At 42.0% G+C, this 18,626-nt stretch overlaps 1 protein-coding gene across 1 annotated transcript; it reads left to right on the forward strand.

Annotated features, from left to right (window-relative positions):
- The first annotated feature begins 1,946 nt into the window (after nt 1-1,946).
- LOC114020236 (phospholipase A and acyltransferase 1) lies at nt 1,947-3,490 on the forward strand. Its single transcript, XM_043538415.1, has 3 exons — nt 1,947-2,011; nt 2,504-2,766; nt 3,408-3,490. The coding sequence occupies exons 2-3, from the start codon at nt 2,527-2,529 to the stop codon at nt 3,477-3,479; spliced, it is 312 nt and encodes a 103-aa protein (XP_043394350.1). The 5' UTR covers nt 1,947-2,011; nt 2,504-2,526; the 3' UTR covers nt 3,480-3,490.
- The last annotated feature ends 15,136 nt before the right edge of the window (nt 3,491-18,626 follow it).

An 18,626-nucleotide genomic window follows, 5' to 3' on the forward strand; every position in this document is an offset into this window, starting at 1 on the left:
TGCAAATTTTAGGGTTTTTTTCTGGTCTTGCTTGTAGGCTAGGGGGCTCTTTGGAGAAGCATGCAAGCCTGGCCTAGCAGCAATCAGTCTGCAGCCAACCAGCCTATAGTAAGGTGGGGTGAGTTATGACTCTGTCTTAAGGAACAGCCTTCTTTGTCTCTCTCTGTTTGAGGTTCTTATGTGTTATCATTCTGAAATCTAAGAATGAAAGTAATGTTTCATTGCAACCTTCCAGCAAGAATATTTGTTTTTAATCTAAGTTCTGTGTGCGTACATGGAACATAGACTAATCTCCAAGGTGCTTTGGGCAACCCCTCTACAATGGGGTGGGTAGAACACAGAGGAGCTGTGCAGTAGTGAAAACTCAGAACCGTCTCTTCCTCCCACCCTCACCAGCTCTGCTCTGTGCCATGCATGGGGTGAACACATCTTGTGTAGTCCTCAAATCCATCTGCTCCAGCCAGTGCATTATTTCCAATGCCAAAAGGACTTCCACAGCCATAGTGGCTGGATCTGGATTGTCCCATAGTGAACATACTTCAGATGAGAGCCTCCTCCCCAGGGGGCCAAGTCAGTAGAAACTGTATGTTGTCAGAAGATGTAAGTTACTTTCCCCTGGGCAGAGGCAGTAGAAGTTGTGCTGAGTAGTCTCCTTTAGGATTCACTGCTCTCTGGATAAGATGGTTGGAACTTGGAACTGAGTTCAGCTTGTCTTGGATGGGAGATGAGTCTCTCTGGATCAAGCCAGGAGAAGTCACATGCAAATCTTAAAAATATGGGATTTGCTGGTGATTTTTCTGCATTCTCAGCTGTTGCAGTTCATTATTCTTAAGGTTTAAAGAAAAATATTCTGTTTAGTGAGGATTTAACAACCAATCTTTCTTTCACTTTCAGATACAGGATCTATGGGATCTCCTTACTTCAGCAATAATGCTAGAGCCTGGGGATCTGACTGAATTTCAGAGAAAGGGATACCAACACTGGGACATCTATGTGGGAAAGGGACATGTGGTCCACTTCACATTTCCGGGTAAATAAGAATAAAAAGATGAATCCTTCCATAGATTCATCACATAATCCAAAATTATCCTCATCTGATGTTTTGACCCTTGCATAAAAATGATCTCACTGCAGTTCCCAGTCGGACAGATGTGCACAGCACATGACCCATCATTACAATTTACACTAATTGGTCCGTTGGCATTCTCATCAGATAGATGAAGGCCTGAATGGGTCCTGGAGATTGAACTCTTGTTTCACCCAAGTGATGTCCGCTCTAGGTATGTGGCTAAAGCATACTGAGGTTGTTGGGTGGCAAGGTGGGGGAAGCACACTTGTGAAAAGGCAATAACCAAAACTGTTCCGTCTACTCTTCCTCCTGCCTGTGATCCTCTGATCTTCAAAGCTGTACGTAGTCTGAGCCTTTCTTGATGCATCTCAGAGTCAGAAGAGCCCTAGCAATTTCTCACACTTAAATCACAAACCAAAAGTCACTGATCAATCAGAGCTCTGCTAGCCCTTCCTTGGCTCAGCCACAGCTAGAGAAGCTTCAGTCTCCACAATAAGCTCCAAGCAGTTTCGGCCCAGAATTTGCTCAGATTTGGGCCCCAGATCTGACCCTTCCACCTCTCCCTCAACATTTTAGTTCATCAGTAGCGCTTAGTGTCTCAACTCTATCTAGCTAACGTACTCATGTGGCCTCCATTACCACAGTATCTGAGAACCTCACAATCTCTACTATATTTACCCTTCCTTTAAAGTAGGAAAGTACTATTATCCCCATTTTACAGATGTGAAACTGAGGCAGAGAGAGAGACTGTGCCTCAAGTAAGCCAAATGTAACATGGGAAGTCTATGGAATAACAGTCTTGAATTCAGGTCTCCCAAATCCCAGCTTTCCACCTAACCATCCAATTACCTTTCCTCTTACTTCCAACAGGCGATACTGTATGCTTCGCATATCTCAGTCAGGAGTTGCTCTTCTTGGGCCAACCAAGAGAAGCAGTGCTAAGTATGTCTTTTCTAGATATCACTCTGAGAGCTGGCTGAAATTTTTTGGACAAATATCTTATTCACTGAAAAACATTTGGGGTCAACCAAAACTATTTACCAAATTTGGGTCACATTGGAGAAAAGTTTCAGCTTAAAAATAATTTTTAAAAAGTTGAAACATTTTGTTTTGACATTTTCTAAACAAAACATTTTGACTTGGTTTTGAAATCTAGCTCATGTTTTTAAAATAACGAAAGTAGAGTAAAAAAATCTATCCAAAGACTAAACAGAAAGTAATGAAGGAGTTTCATTCTGAATCTAACAAAACATCTCATTCAGCCCAAAACAAACTTTTTGGGGGGGATTTTTTCCCCTCCAGTTCAGCCACTGAACCAAAAAACACACTTATTTGCGAGGATCTAGTCACTCTTGTCAGATCTGACACTTGCCCTGGGCAAACTGCCAACCCTCTTTCACCTCTCATTGGCTGTCTTTTTTTTTTTTTAAAAAGAGTTGGAAGAGGGATTGAATAATATGCTTAATGGAGAATGCTTCAAAGCCAAAGTGCAAAAGGAGCGTCTGAGGAACGTGGCTCGTGTTTCAAGCTATGCTGTAAACAACCAATTAGATAAAAAGCACCCTCCATTACCTCTTCCTCATGTGGTAAAGAGAGCTGAGCACCTGATGGGGAAGAATACAGACTACAATCTAGCTATGTCTAACTGTGAACATTTTGCCACTATGATGAGATATGGCATTGCTGAATCACAGCAGGTGAGTCTGGTTCCTTCACCTGATCTCCATTTAGAAATGACTCCCTAGGGGCATGATTCTGTTTTGATTTGCATTTGTATTACATCAGTGGAATGATTTCAAGATTGACATCAGGATAACAGAACAGAAGCAGGCCTTAGATATTTATAGAATATAAAGCAATATTGGTACTCTGGTCAAACAAGGAACAAATTAACGTATCTGACTGTTACATAATAGAGACAAGATGGATGAGGTGATATCTTTTATTGGATCAACTTGTATTAGTGAAAGAGACAAGCTTTCCAGCTCCACAGAACTTTTCAGGTGCGACAAACAAACAGAGAAATGCTCTCAAATTGGGTGCAGGGCCTCACTTTGCTTGACCAAATATGGGATAAACCAGGGAGACAAAAGATGACTTTGAAACAGTTCAGTGCCAGTCATTTCTGAACACTTTCTCTGATTTCATGGGACAGCCCTCCCGTGCTGATCCTGGAATCAGAAAAAAACAAAACCAGCTATGTTTTGCCCTTCCCCACCCACCCCTAATGGGAAAGAGTATAACTGACAGGTCTGTATTAGATACAAAAGTGGTTAATTCTGAGATTCTAGCTCATGTGAATCTTCATTCTGATTATGAACTTGGCTTTTTGTTTTAGGCAGTTTACTTTGAAGTGGATGAAGGTTTTGTGAAGCAGATAAAGAAATGGCTAACTGAAATCAAGGAGTAGCTTGTGGATCGGTGAGTATGCACTATGGCATTTAAGTGGGCACTGACTTCTTAGATAGAGATCAGTTGCACCTACATTGATGCAACATACAGCCCATCATACACAAGTACCAAAGGTAAATTATTTACCTATATGTCCCTGAACAACTTTCACATTATTGGTAGGAGGGTCATCTTCCCTACTCACAAAAGGAGAAGATCTGAGCCCCTTCCCCATTAATGGTGGGTTTGTGGAGGAAGGACATGATCCTTTCTCTCAACATAGACCCCACATAACTAAGTCCACTTACACTAACAAAGGAACGGTCTCTGTTCTCCCATAAAATCTCTGCCCTCTTCACACAAATGACGATCAACCTCCCCCAGTGCAGCCCATGTGTTCATGAGTGGTGTCCAAGACTCCTTCATACATTACTAAAAAAGGGGAAATTCTCCCTCACTACCTCCCTGAGCATGAATATTGAGTGCAATAATCATCAAATTTGGGGGACTGGAAAAAGCTCTTGGAAGTATGTTAAATGGCCTTGGTTATTTACTCCGGACGCAATGGAAAATTGGATTGCTAGAGAAAGAACCTCTTCTACCTGAAGCAGCATTCAGAGGCTAGGAATAACTGACTTGAAAAAACAAGTAAAATACTTACTAATAACCCGTGTGCACTCTCCTCCTTCTACTTTGTGGTGCTTTGGTATTCTGTATACTGAACATTCCTAAGAGCTGTGCCTATGTGTCCAGACTAGTGCTGGTCAAAAAAAAAAAAGAAGTATCATTCACAAAGGCTCAAAAGAAATCAAAATTTAGTTTTGTTTAAAACTTTCCTTTTTTTCAATGTATTGATTTTTATTTTTATTTCATTTCAGTAGGGAGAGGGAACATTCTCTGACTTTTTAAAATTTTTCCACTGGACAAAGGCAGGGGTAGCAGAGAGACAGAGTAATTATATTCCTAACAAAATAACATTCAATGTTTCTGGAATATTTTAACACTTAGTTTTGAAATTTTTCATTGAAAAAACAAAGTTTCATGCACTTTGGTTGAAAAGGCATTTTCTGTTTAAATAACAAGTTTAAATGGAACGTTTTGACCAAGTCTGATAGAGACAGCAGCCATTTTGTTCTCCGGTTGTTGCACCCTGTTAATGAGGCAACATGACTATTGTGTTGTCTCTCTCATGGAGACCTTCCTTTCCTTGTTTTCCTTGCACTGAAATAAGTCATGTTGGACTGAAACTATATGGTTGCTATTTGTGTTTCAAAAATGATAATGTGCCTGATTCTGCTCTCAATTAGTTTTACACCAATGAAATATTGTTGACTTTAACTGAGATTATTCTTAAATTTACCATTTGTATTGAGGTAGCCCCTAGGAGTCCCCATCACAGACCAGAACCTTGTTGCGCTAGGTGCTGTACAAACAAAGAACAAAAAGTCAGTCCATTTCCCAAAGAACCTACAATATAAGAGCCAATGAGTAGATACTGACATGGGAACATGAAGAAAGAATGAGATAGTACTGCTCAGCATGACAGACAGTGGTCGCAGCTAGAGATGGTAGAAAATGTTTTGATTGAACCATTTTCCATTGGAAAATGCTGTCTCATGGAAAGCTAAATGTTTTGTGGGAACATGTAGATTTTGATGGAAAAATTTCAAAATGTTTCATTTTGATGAGGCTTTTTGACTTTTCGTATTACATTGCAATAATCAATGTTATAATGCAATATAAAAAATAGTGTCAATGTTTCTGAAACAAAATATTTCAGAATACTTCATTCCAACAACCTCCTCCCCCCAAAAGACCTGGAGATTATCTTTTCACCCTTAATTGTGACAAAAACAAATTCTGAAATCTTGAATTTTGCAGATTTGTATGGGGGCCTCCTCCCAAAGCATGAGGGACAGCATGGGGAGAAAGCACAAAGGTAGCTGTTTGAAAATTTAACAAGTGGGTAATGAAGGTTGGCCCCGTAGAGTTGCTCTTGGTTTAGACTGGTGTAGAAGGGAACAAAACCGGTAATCTTAACAGGAGTTTATGCTTATGAATACTGACAGTCCTGGATACTGATGTCCTTTATATATCCTAAGAACAGGGACAATACAGACAACAGCAGTGATAGTTACCTCACTCTACTAATGTATGCCGTGCTTGCCTGTGAAGACATTACCTCTCAAAATGAGGGGAGTTTATCCTCTTTGGCCTTTCTACTGAGATCAGAGAAGGGTACCACATATTGCATAGTGGTGTTATTAAATACGTGGCCACTTGGAAATGGCCTGAAACCCACTCATGTCTCACAGCTCACAAAACAAATCTCAGATACTAGAAAATTTACACCACGACTCACATGGGCTGGATGGGAAACCAGCAATCTATACTGGATGTGAAAGCCATGATTTTCCACTGCCAGGCTCCTGAGCTTGTCCTTGGACTGTAATAGCTGTAGGACTGAGTTATGTTATATGCTCTGTCGGTAAGGTCACTCTGCTAAAATGCAGCCAGTTAGAACTATGGGATTGCTTTTACAAAGATACTTTCACCTACTCTTTTAATGTGTTCTTCCCTTCAAACAGCATGACACTCAACCCTGTGTCTACAGAAAGAAATGCCTTTTGTGCAGGCGTTTCGGAGAGTAAAAAAGGCAGCTAGATACTTTGCAAACCTAAACCTCTTTTCTATTCAATGCTAATCAAATAAAAATAAAAACCTAAATAGTCAAACTCCAGCCATGAAAACCCAGAGCTTCCTGGATAAATCATCAGTTCCAATATGCCTAGACCTAAATGTATTGTCCTGATGTGTCTGAGAGAATCTGCCAGTCATCTGGAGGAGAACTGGCCACAAACTGAGGGGCTGACCAAGCAGAGAAAGAGACATCAAAGACTATATCCTATAGCAAAACACTTTAAGAATCACTTTAAGAATTAAACTGCTTAGTTCAGACCTTCAGAGGAGGCTAATTATTTTGATTGTGATTTGTTGGTCATATATTAAAGAGATTGACCAAAACTAATTACAGGAATCTTATTTCATATAAGTTTCACAGGAATATGTGGAATGGAAACCCTGTTTTCCTGCCCATTCTAGTCACAGCACACCACCTGCCTCAACATCGTCAGGTATTTTTATAGGTATCAGAGCAAAGAAGAGTTTGAAGGAGGATTCTGAACAAGGACAATGAAGTGGCTTTGGTCTCCACTTAGTCAGCTCTTCAGGGAAGAGTTTGTGTCTTCCCATTCCATCTGTTTGTACAAAGTCTAGCACAAAGGGGCTTCAATGTCATTGGGACCTTTGGACACTACAATCAGCATATGCACTCTCCTGCAAGCACCTAAAAATATGTGCAAATACACTAGAGCCAGTCAGAAAATCAAAAGCTTTCCTGCAGTAAACTCAGTGGGAAAAATCACCATTCCCATTTTTGGAGTGACTGTTTTCCCTTAGAATTTTCATTCTTAATTTCAACCATGTTTCTTTTCAAAATATTGTTTCAAAACTTTTTTCCCTTTGACATAAAATGTCATTTTGGTTTTTGGAAACAGAAAAATTTCAGGTTTCCATTTTCAGTTTTTAGATATACAGGGGTGTCCCCTCATTTTCTCTTTATCTTCACATACTTTCTTACTTTTGTCTTCCTGGAGAAAGGGAGGGAAGAGTAAAAAAAAATTAAGAGGTGGAGGAACTTGAAAATCCAAAGCCAGAAATGGAAAAATGTATTTTTTTCAGTTTCCAAAAACTGAACTAAAACAACCTTTTACATCAAAAAGAAATGAACAATGTCACTGCAAAGGGTTGGTCTGAAATGAAACATCAGTGATGCTGAGGCTGCAGAATTTGGCAATTTTAGAAGGTATAATGTTCACCATTTTGCTTCAGAAAAGTGCCCAGCATTTTCCCTCCTTTTGACCTGCTTACAGCTGCCTCTGCCTCCCCATTAATCCCCATTTAATTGAAGGAAATTAGATTATGGTGCATATTTTATCCAATGGAGCCAGGTAGCAGGGAGTAAGGGAGCCCGATTGTACTGAGGGAATGGGGCAGTGTGAAGTGTAGGTTGAAAAGCTGCCTGGATAACAGTATGATAGCCAAGACCTAGGAGCCAACTTGGAGAAGCAGGAGTTGACCTGCTGAAGCAGGATCCACACGCTGCTTCCCTGGCACACATGGGGAGGAGTCTCTGTCCAGGGCAGCTTGGACAACATGGTAGCATCCAAGGAGCAGGAAGTGGAGCTGGACCACCTGAAGAGCACAGTGAACAAAACCATCCTCCGAAATAATCACTCTCAAAAATAATTGATGAATATTATGGCAACGAGTGTTTTCAGTTATGAGCCATGGTTGTACACATTTATGTGAGGTTGGGAGGATGGGAACAAGGGACAATTCATGGTAATGGAATAAATGGAATTTCGTGTTTGGTGCAATGGAATATAGGGCTTGTTGCCACAGAACTTGCTTTAGTTGTACCACTGAGTTCATAGTGCCTGGGTGTGGGGAATATGTTAGCTCCTTTCCTGCTGGCTTTAAGGCAGGAAGTGGGTTGGGTACGTCCTGGTACCCCTGAGAGGTGCTCTCAGATCTTCTTCCCTTGCAGAAGGGTGGGTACAGGTGGGCTCAGTTTTCTTTTTCTGGGTGGGGTGCGCTTTGACCTCTAGCTCCATTGTTCCTTTTCAATCTCTTTTATTACAAAATGGGAAAACAAATGGACTCTGGATTAAAATAGGGAGAATGAGGCTACAAAGGTGAGAAGATAGATTTGGGGATAGTGCTCAGGCTCAGAACAGCCAGTCCACATCTATGCCCCATACCGGCACCTCTCTGAAGTTATTACTTTGTTCTCCAGAATCTCAACTTTCCTTTTTTTTAAAAAATAAATATTTAGCTATTATGTTGGTGAAGAAAATGTCAAAAATGCAAACTGAGGCCAGGTCTACATTACACACTTACACTGGTATAACTATGTCACTCAGGGGCATGAAAAATCCACACCCCTGAGTGACGTAATTATACTGACCTTAACCCCCACCATGTAGACAGGGCTATGTCGGTGGGAGAAGCTCTCCTACCAACATAGCTACTGCCTCTCACACAGGTGGAGTGACTAAGCCAACAGGAGTGTAGCCATCTGAGTGAGTCTGCAAAGAGACTGCATAGCTCTGAAAGGTGTGAACTGCCTCATTCATTACATTATGGTGTAAACTCAGGTGCCCAATGATGATCATTTAAATGTCAATATGGTTAACTATTCCATTCCTCATGCAAGAGCAGAGAGAAGATCACAAATCTGCACCATTTACTATGAATGACATCTCATTTTGGTGCTTTATGTGAGTTGCATTTGAGAGATAACGTAACTTTGTTTTCTCCAGTCAAGAAGGAGCCAAGCATAAAGATCTAGCAGAACCTACAGGCATATTCAAGCCCTACAAAGGGGAGCCAATCTCAAGGAGCTCAGAGAGCACACACAATCATATTTTCAACATCTGCACAATCCACAGTTAGCAGGATCCCATTTTGGTGACTCACATTGAGCTTAGAGGAGTTTAGAAGAATATCACCATTTCCCCCTTGTCTTACCCTGAGAGTGGTGGTTAGATTTTACATAGGAGAAATCAAGAGGTTTGTCATAAACATACAGCTAAGGGTAGCATAAAATCCCTCCTTTACCTGTAAAGGGTTAAGAAGCTCAGATAACCTGGTTGGCACCTGACCAAAAGGACAAATAAAGGGAGAATAGATTCATAGATACTAAGGTCAGAAGGGACCATTATGATCATCTACTCCGACCTCCTGCACAACGCAGGCCACAGAATCTCACCCACCCACTCCTGCGAAAAACCTCTCACCTATGTCTGAGCTATTGAAGTCCTCAAATCGTGGTTTAAAGACTTCAAGGAGCAGAGAATCCTCCAGCAAGTAACCCGTGCCCCATGCTACAGAAGAAGGCAAAAAACCTCCAGGGCCTCTTCCAATCTGCCCTGGAGGAAAATTCCTTCCCGACTCCAAATATGGTGATCAACTAAACCCTGAGCATATGGGCAAGATTCACCAGCCAGATAACCAGGAAAGAATTTTCTGTAGTAACTCAGATCCCACCCCATCTAACATCCCATCACAGGCCATTGGGCCTATTTACCATGAATAGTTAAAGATCAATTACCAAAATCATGTTATCGCATCATACCATCTCCTCCATAAACTTATCGAGTTTAATCTTAAAGCCAGATAGGTCTTTTGCCCCCACTGCTTCCCTTGGAAGGCTATTCCAAAACTTCACTCCTCTGATGGTTAGAAACCTTCGTCTAATTTCAAGTCTAAACTTCCCAATGACCAGTTTATATCCATTTGTTCTTGTGTCCACATTGGTACTGAGCTTAAATAATTCCTCTCCCTCTCTGGTATTTATCCCTCTGATATATTTATAGAGAGCAATCATATCTCCCCTCAACCTTCTTTTAGTTAGGCTAAACAAGCCAAGCTCCTTGAATCTCCTTTCATAAGACAGGTTTTCCATTCCTTGGATCATCCTAGTAGCCCTTCTCTGTACCTGTTCCAGTTTGAATTCATCCTTCTTAAACATGGGAGACCAGAACTGCACACAGTATTCCAAGTGAGGTCTCACCAGTGCCTTGTGTAATGGTACTAAAACCTCCTTATCTCTACTGGAAATACCTCGCCTGATGCATCCCAAGACTGCATTAGCTTTTTTCACAGCCATATCACATTGGCGGCTCATAGTCATCCTATGATCAACCAATACTCCGAGGTCCTTCTCCTCCTCCGTTACTTCTAATTGATGCATTCCCAGCTTATAACTAAAATTCTTTTTATTAATCCCTAAATGCATAACCTTCTCACTATTAAATTTCATCCTATTACTATTACTCCAGTTTACAAGGTCATCCAAATCTTCCTGTATGATTTCCCGGTCCTTCTCTAAATTGGCAATACCTCCCAGCTTTGTATCATCCGCAAACTTTGTTAGCACACTCCCACTTTTTGTGCTGAGGTCAGTAATAAAAAGATTAAATAAGACTGGTCCCCAAACTGATCCCTGAGGAACTCCACTGGTAACCTCCCTCCAGCCTGACAGTTCATCTTTCAGTATGACCCGCTGTAGTCTCCCTGTTAACAAATTCCTTATACACCTTTCAATTTTCATATTGATCCCCATCTTTTCCAATTTAACTAATAATTCCCCATGTGGCACGGTATCAAACGCCTTACTGAAATCTAGGTAAATTAGATCCACTGCGTTTCCTTTATCTAAAAAATCTGTTACTTTCTCAAAGAAGGAGATCAGGTTGGTTTGGCACGATCTACCTTTTGTAAAACCATGTTGTATTTTGTCCCACTTACCATTGACCTCAATGTCCTTAACTACTTTCTCCTTCAAAGAATTTTTCAAGACCTTGCATACTACAGATGTCAAACTAACAGGCCTGTAGTTACCCGGATCACTTTTTTTTCCTTTCTTAAAAATAGGAACTATGTTAGCAATTCTCCAATCATACGGTACAACCCCTGTGTTTACAGATTCATTAAAAATTCCTGCTAATGGGCTTGCAATTTCATGTGCCAATTCCTTTAATATTCTTGGATGAAGATTATCTGGGCCCCCCAATTTAGTCCCATTAAGCTGTTCGAGTTTCGCTTCTACCGCAGATATGGTAATATCCACCTCCATATCCTCATTCCCATTTGTCATGCTACCATTATCCCTAAGATCCTCTTTAGCCTTATTAAAAGACTGAGGCAAAGTATTTGTTTAGATATTGGGCCATGCCTAGATTATCCTTGACCTCCACTCCATCCTCAGTGTTTAGCGGTCCCACTTCTTCTTTCTTTGTTTTCTTCTTACTTACATGGCTATAGAACCTTTTACTATTGGTTTTAATTCCCTTTGCAAGGTCCAACTCTACTTGACTTTTAGCCTGTTCTCACCTCAATAAGGTAGCTTTCCTTGCTGATCCCTCCCATCTTCCACTCCCTGTATGCTTTCTGCTTTTTCTTAATCACCTCTCTGAGATGCTTGCTCATCCAGCTTGGTCTACAACTCCTGCCTATGAATTTTTTCCCCTTTCTTGGGATGCAGGCTTCCGATAGCTTCTGCAGCTTTGATTTAAAGAAATCCCAGGCCTCCTCTGCCTTTAGATCCATAAGTTCTTCAGTCCAATCCACTTCCCTAACTAATTTCCTTAATTTTTGAAAGTCAGCCCTTTTGAAATCAAAAACCCTAGTTACAGATTTTTTGTTAATCCTTCCGTTCAGTTTGAACTGAATTAGCTCATGATCACTCGAACCAAGATTGTCCCCTACAATCATTTCTTCTATGAGGTCCTCACTACTCACCAAAACCAAATCTAAAATGGCATCCCCTCTAGTCGGTTCAGCAACTATTTGATGAAGGAATCCATCAGCTATCACATCTAGGAAAATCTGAGCCCTATTGTTATTACTAGCACTCATCCTCCAGTCTATACCTGGGAAGTTAAAGTCTCCCATGATCACTAAGTTTCCATTAGTATTTACTTCATTAAAAACATTAAAGAGGGCTCTATCCATATCCAAATTAGATCCCGGTGGTCTATAGCACACCCCGAGCACTATCCCAGGGGAGGCTCTAGTAGTTTTCTTCCCCAATGTAATTTTTACCCAGACGAACTCTGTCTTAGCCATTCCATCGCTTCTTATTTCTCTACATTCTACCTCATCATTGATATACAATGCTACTCCACCACCTTTATTTCTGTCATTCCTAAAGAACACATACCCTTCAATACCTGTAGTCCAGTCATGACTACTATTCCACCATATTTCTGTTATCCCTATAATATCTGGTTTCAGTTCCTGCACCAGTAGCTCTAGTTCCTCCATTTTGTTACCTAGGCTCCTCGCATTGGTGTACAAACGACTTAATTTTTGCTGTTTGGCCTCGCTCACATTCTGTACCCTATTAGGCACGGTCATTCTACAGCCAGTATAACCTATTAGACTGGAATCCACACTGCCCTTCCTCCTTATATACATTCTCCTACCCATGGCTGTATCCTTTCTTACTTCATTTTCTTCCCTCACAATGCTAAAATCTGGCATAGAGATTACCTGGACATCTCCCAACCATCTCCCCCAAATTCCTAGTTTAAAGCTCTCTTAATCAGCGTTCATCCTAGAAGTCTATTTCCTTCCCTACTCAGATGAAGTCCATCCCAAGAGAACTGTCCTCTGTCCATGAATGCCTCCCAGTGGCCATACATCCCAAAGCCCTCCTTACAGCACCACTGCCTAAGCCATCTATTGATAGTCATAATCTTGTCACCCCTTTGTTGCCCTTCTTTAGGAACAGGCAGAATCCCACTAAAGATCACCTGAGCCTCGATTTCCTTAAGCATCTTCCCCAGTCTAGCAGAGTCTCCCTTAATACTTTCCAACGAGAATCTAGCCGTATCATTTGTTCCCACATGAAGGATAATTAGGGGATTCTTTCCTGCTCCCTTTAGGATCCTTTTCAACCTCAGGTCTACATCCCGTACCTTAGCACTTGGAAGACAGCACACCCTTCTATTCTCTGGATCAGCTCTGGTTACAGGCCTGTCTATTCTTCTCAATAAAGAGTCCCCGATCACATAGACTTGCCTTTTCTTGGTGACGGTGCTATTCTCCAGTCTATCCCCTGTTCCCTCTGGCTGCAAGTTCTTTCCATTCCTATGCTCCCTTGTAATCCTCTTCAACCCATCCTGTATCTTCCTGGGGCTCAAATTTGGTGTAGTCTCCATTGGCTCTTCCCCTTTTCCCATAGGACTAGCTGCTCTTCTCTTCTTCCTTTCCCTTCCACCTTCAGTGACTACCTGCTGAGCCCCTTCTTCATTTTCCAACTCTGCAAACCTGTTCTTAAGCTCTATTTCTCCTTCACTAGCCCATCTTTTCCTCTGCTTGGTTCTTTTAGTCACATGCTTCCTCTGACCACATCCCTCACCCAGTCTCCCCTCAGAATTCCTCAGTCCGGCTTCCATCTGCAAGTCTGAGCTTTTCCCTTCCGAAACCTCATGTCTTGGCTCTATAATCTGCTCAAACCCCTTTCTAAACTCAACCAGACTTTCCACCTGCATTTCCAAACCTCAGATCTTTTCCTCCATCATCTCTATCAGACGGCATTTCATGAAGACAAAACTCTTACCAGGTACCCCCTCCAGGATCATGTACATACCGCAGCTTCCACATCCAGTCATCTTTGTTGTGTCTTCCACTACATGAGTCACTCCCACTTCTGCCTCTGTATCGGTCATAGCCTTCCCACCTAAATCCTGTTAATCTGGGAATCACAAACCACACCAAAACACCACCACCCACAGCAAAAAACAAACCCCAAACAAGCACCACAAGACAAACCCCCCTGTTCACAGCTCTGTTTGCTAGCTCCTGTGCTGCTACAGCTGTCTGTGCTGCTGCCTGACTGGCTGGCTACCTTTATAGGACCCCTAGTCAGAGAAGCCCCGCCCCCTAATCAGGGCTCAGCTTCTCTCTCAGCACAAAGCCCCTACCAGTCTCTACACATACAAATACAAAACCAAATACAAATACCCTCTCCTCCAACAGAAGATACTTTCAAATCTGTGGGGGAAGGTTTTCGTTGTGTGTTTCTTTGTGTTCTCTCCGGGTCAGCGAGGAACCAGGGCAGGGAAAATACATCTCCTAAAGCCATACCAGAACTAAGCATCTAAGATTACAAATTGTAAGTAATGGGAAGGATAAGTTAGCTTATCTTTTGTTTTAGCTTGTGAATTTTCCCTAGGCTAAGAGGGAGGTTTATTCCTGGGGTTTTTTTTGTTTGTTTTTGGGTTTTTTGCAACTTTAAAGTTTTGCCCAGAGGGGAATTCTCTGTGTTTTGAATCTGATTATCCTGTAAAATTACCTTCCATCCTGATTTTACAGAGGTGCTTCTTCTACTTTTTCTTTATAATAAAGTTCTGCTTTTAAGAACCTGATTGGGGATTTTAGTGTCCTAAAAACCAAGGGTCTGGTCTGTGCTCACCTTGTTTACTCTCAAGCCTCCCCAGGAAAGGGGGTGAAAGGCTTTGGGAGATATTTTGAGGGAAACGGGAACTCCAAGTGGTCCTTTTCCTAAATCTTTGTCTAACTCACTTCGTGGTGGCAGCAATGCCATTCCAAGGACAAGGGAGAATTTATACATTGGGGAAGTTTTTAACCTAAGTTGGTAGAGATAAGCTTAGGGGGTCTTTCATGCCGGTCCCCACATCTGTACCCTAGAGTTCAGAGTGGGAAGGGAACCCTGACAGGGTTGTAGGAAGAATGGAAACATTTCCTCACTCTGTTTTTCCTCCCTTCCAAACTTTTCCCTCCTTACCTCACTCTCTCATCCTTTCAGACTTAAAATGATTTGGTTGTGATCGGGTGGATTGGGCCCAGAGATCCCTTACTGGAGTCTTTAGAGTCCTGCCACACCCATCCCAGGAAAGGAGCAGTGGAGGAGTCCTCTAAGGAGCCTAGAATAGCTGCAAGGGAAGCAGCTAATCAGAAAGGCTACAGGGAGCAGCCAATCATGGCCCAGGAGGGCCATATAAAAGGACAGTTAGTTCCTTACTGGAGCTTGAGTAGTGCAGGTTGTGCTCCTGGCTGGCTAAAGGGAACTGCAGTACCATGGATAGCTCAGTGCCGGCAGGGACTGGGGCAGCAAGGAAGAGCTTGTGGCTGGCTACTGGGCCTGAACTTAGAGGAGCTCTGAGGTAAGGATGAAGCTTTGGTGAGGACTGGGCTGTGGGGAGGTGGCCCAGGGAACTGAAAGCAGTGTAGTTAAAGGGACATGGTAGACTGCTATTCTTAGGGTCCCTGGACTGGGACCAGAGTAGTGGGTGAGCCAGTTACCCATAGGCCACTGGGTAACTGGCCTACAATTGGACAGTGAGAAATGCCCAGAAGGGGAGCTGAACTACTTAGTGGCTGAGCTGGAGAGCTGCGGCCAGAGTATACCAAGAGAGTGCCTCCAGGGAGGAAGCCGTGGGGGTCTTGCCCAATACTAGGGTTGGGACTACTTAAAGAGTGTAGACACACTTGACCAGAAGGGGTGCTCATGAGAGGAGCGCCATGCTGTTACAGGCCTCCCTGCTCCCAACAGCACAAATCATTTAACTTTGCCCCATCCCAAAACAAGCACAAATTTATTTTACCCTACTCAGCAAAAAGATCAATTGATTCTGGCATTTCATACTTGAGAAGGAGAATTTTCACTCCTCCAGCCCTGGAGGAAGCAAGGAGGCCAACAACAGCAGATGATCTTCAGTCTCCCAGTGAGGCAGCAACAGAAGTTCTTTATCCTCCCCACAGTCTGCAGGGAGGGGAACAGAAGGAGCCCGTGAATGGGCATGAGTTACTGCAGAATGGGGACCACAGGACCATATATAGAGCATGGGAAGAAAAGAGCTCTTCCTACTACATGTGCTGAGGACCAGGCAGTCTGTCCTGCTTGGCTGCTCCTCCCCAGGAGGCAGGGAGAATGGGGAAAGACAGCCTGTCACTTGGAAACTTCTCCTTAGACCCAGAGGAGAATTTGACTCTGCAATCTAAAGGCAAACCCCAAAGAGTTAACAGGTCTGAGCATAGCAGATTCTCTCTCTATCCTGTGAAGGTGCCAGAAACTGTTTAGTCCAACAGCCATTAAACAGAGATGAGGAACAGCAGGAGAATGTGTTTTAAGGAAGGGGAAGCCCTTTAATTTCTGGTCCCCAGCCAGGTAGAGTCCAGACCATACAAAATGCAGACATTAAAATAATCTCTCTTACAGGTCAATTTGATCATATCACTCCCCGCTTTCAATCCCTCCACTGTCTGCCTATCAGCTATCCCTTAAAAATGAATGAACACCTGTTGCAGGCCTCTGTATAAATCTCCCTCCCTGCTGTAGAATCCCTTGTTGAGCTCCACATTGCTTCCTGCCCCTTCAGCTCCACCACTGATCACACTTGCCTGTTTGTCAGCTGCTGAGACAATCACCTCTGTGCTTCCTTCATGTGACTCTATTCATGGTTTTACCTTCCTGAATTCTTCCTCCTGGCCTCTCCATTTTTAAGTCCTACATAAGATCCCATGGCTGTTGTGCTGCCTATAATGAGTCTTGTTGATTTGTTTGGAAAAATCCCTCTTGCTGTTCTCCCGCCTGGACCTCTGTCTAATTCTGTCCAACCTTAAATTGGGACCTCCTCAGTGTAAGGACTGGCGCCTCTTGTCCATCTGGAAAGTAACTAGCACATCATTGGCATTACCACAAACCAGTAACAGGACTGTGTGTTGGACAGAGAGAAAAAACTAATATTTGTTATGATTACTGTGGAAGAGGACAAGATGGCTCTGTCCTCCTAGTCACATGCTCTGTCCTCATTAGCAAGATCAATTGATTAATCTGTCCTTTAGTCAATGGGAAATACCCTTCCATCCCCACATATATTTGTAAAATTTGAGGTATCCAGATCACTACTGATCAAAGGTCATTTTCATTTAATGAATGGTCAATGGCCTATCTGACATGAGTTGGTGGTCTCAGTCCAGTGGATATATGACCACAAAGCAAAACCACCACAGTACAGTAAATGGCACTACTTGCTTTTTTCTGCTGAGAATGCTAACCAGGGTGCCAAAGGTTGAATGGACATGGAGAATGGCAGAGTACCACAGTCCCCATAGAGATGGTCCCTCCAGGTTAGGGTTAATGAACACTAGCAGAGAAGGAAGCTTGCATTGCCACTGGTCGCACTGTATCCATTTTGTGGCTAAAGAGAGAACTTGAGGTTTTTGGAGCTGTCAATCTGGAAGCTATTTCAAGCTTTAAATTCACTTGCACGTTAACAAGAAAAATCAGACTTGCTACAGAGAACAATGTATCATACTTAAGAGGATAAATAGCAAGATTCTGTGAAATAGGAAATAAAAATAAACACAAAGATCTTACCCAAGGAAAATTACTCTGCATAGGTCCAAGGATATTTACTCCACTTTTGTATAATCGGTTAAACAATTTTCCACTACACTTGTTCAGATTTATCCAATCAATTTTAGGTTTCTTTGGGAATCATGTAGCTTGAAGGCAAATGTGAGACAAACAAAAGGAATACTTGGTGTATGTAATTTGTCTGAGTAGCAGAGAATAGTTCATTGTCCTCTCCATCTAACTCGGAAGGTAAATGTCTCTTGTTATAAAAGCTGTACAGAAGGCCTTATGCTCCTACTTTCAGTTTAAAAAAACTAGACAAAACTTGAACTCACTGGAGCCTCCTACTAAATTTGCAATGGACATGTAATACCAGAGAGAAAACGTCAGGTTTTAAACATAGTAACTGTGCTCAGCTTGTTCTACTGAATGCCTTAGTGCTTATGATTAAGGCTACGATTTGGTCATGGATTCCATGATTAGTTTAAGAGATACTGGTGATTTCTTCAGCTTCAGCCCTGTGCAGCAGGATTTGGGCTTCCATGATTTATTGTTTATTGCCCACGACCTGTCTGTAATTTTTAATAAAAATACCCCTGCCACAATCATAGCCTTACTCATGATTAATTCAAGGAACCTGTCATTTAGAAATTCATAAATCATGCCAGTAAACGTCTTAATAAAGAGAAGCAATTGTGAACTGGCAAGTTCACAGTTAACTGCTAAGATGCAATTGCCACACCTCAGCGTCAGATGTTATCTACAGAAACTAATCACAAGTTCCCTTTATAAGGCAGTGGCTGCAAACTGTTTAACTTCAAATCTTTTCTTGAGAAAAAGAAAAGTTATGTTGTTGCAGATTTTTATTCAGGCTGGGATCAAGTGTAAAAGTTATACACGCTACAAAATAATCTTTCTTCCTGTGTGCTAATCCTTTCCATGTATTAAATCCAATGGGCCAAATTAATCAAATAGGTAATTCTACTGGTATCATTTTATAGGGATGGATTTGATACTTTAATGGAAAGGGCCTAATCCAAAGCGTATAGAAGCCAATGGCCTTTGGATGAAGCCTAGAATAATGTTACACCTCAGAAGATTAAAAATGACCTATTAAGGAAAATGCAGTAATACGATTAGAAAGAAGAAAGGTAACATAAAGAATATGAAGATTACTTGGATTCCACAGTTACTTTTGATACACTAGTGACC

The sequence above is a fragment of the Chelonia mydas genome, chromosome 1, assembly GCF_015237465.2.
Source record: "Chelonia mydas isolate rCheMyd1 chromosome 1, rCheMyd1.pri.v2, whole genome shotgun sequence".
Lineage (NCBI taxonomy): Eukaryota > Metazoa > Chordata > Testudines > Cheloniidae > Chelonia > Chelonia mydas.

What these genes read in the sequence shown, in the direction of transcription:
- LOC114020236 (XM_043538415.1), top strand. Translation starts at nt 2,527, where the DNA reads ATGCTTAATGGAGAATGCTTCAAAGCCAAAGTGCAAAAGGAGCGTCTG. An exon ending in GCATTGCTGAATCACAGCAG is followed by an intron (nt 2,767 to 3,407) that starts GTGAGTCTGGTT and finishes TTTTTGTTTTAG; the next exon opens with GCAGTTTACTTTGAAGTGGA.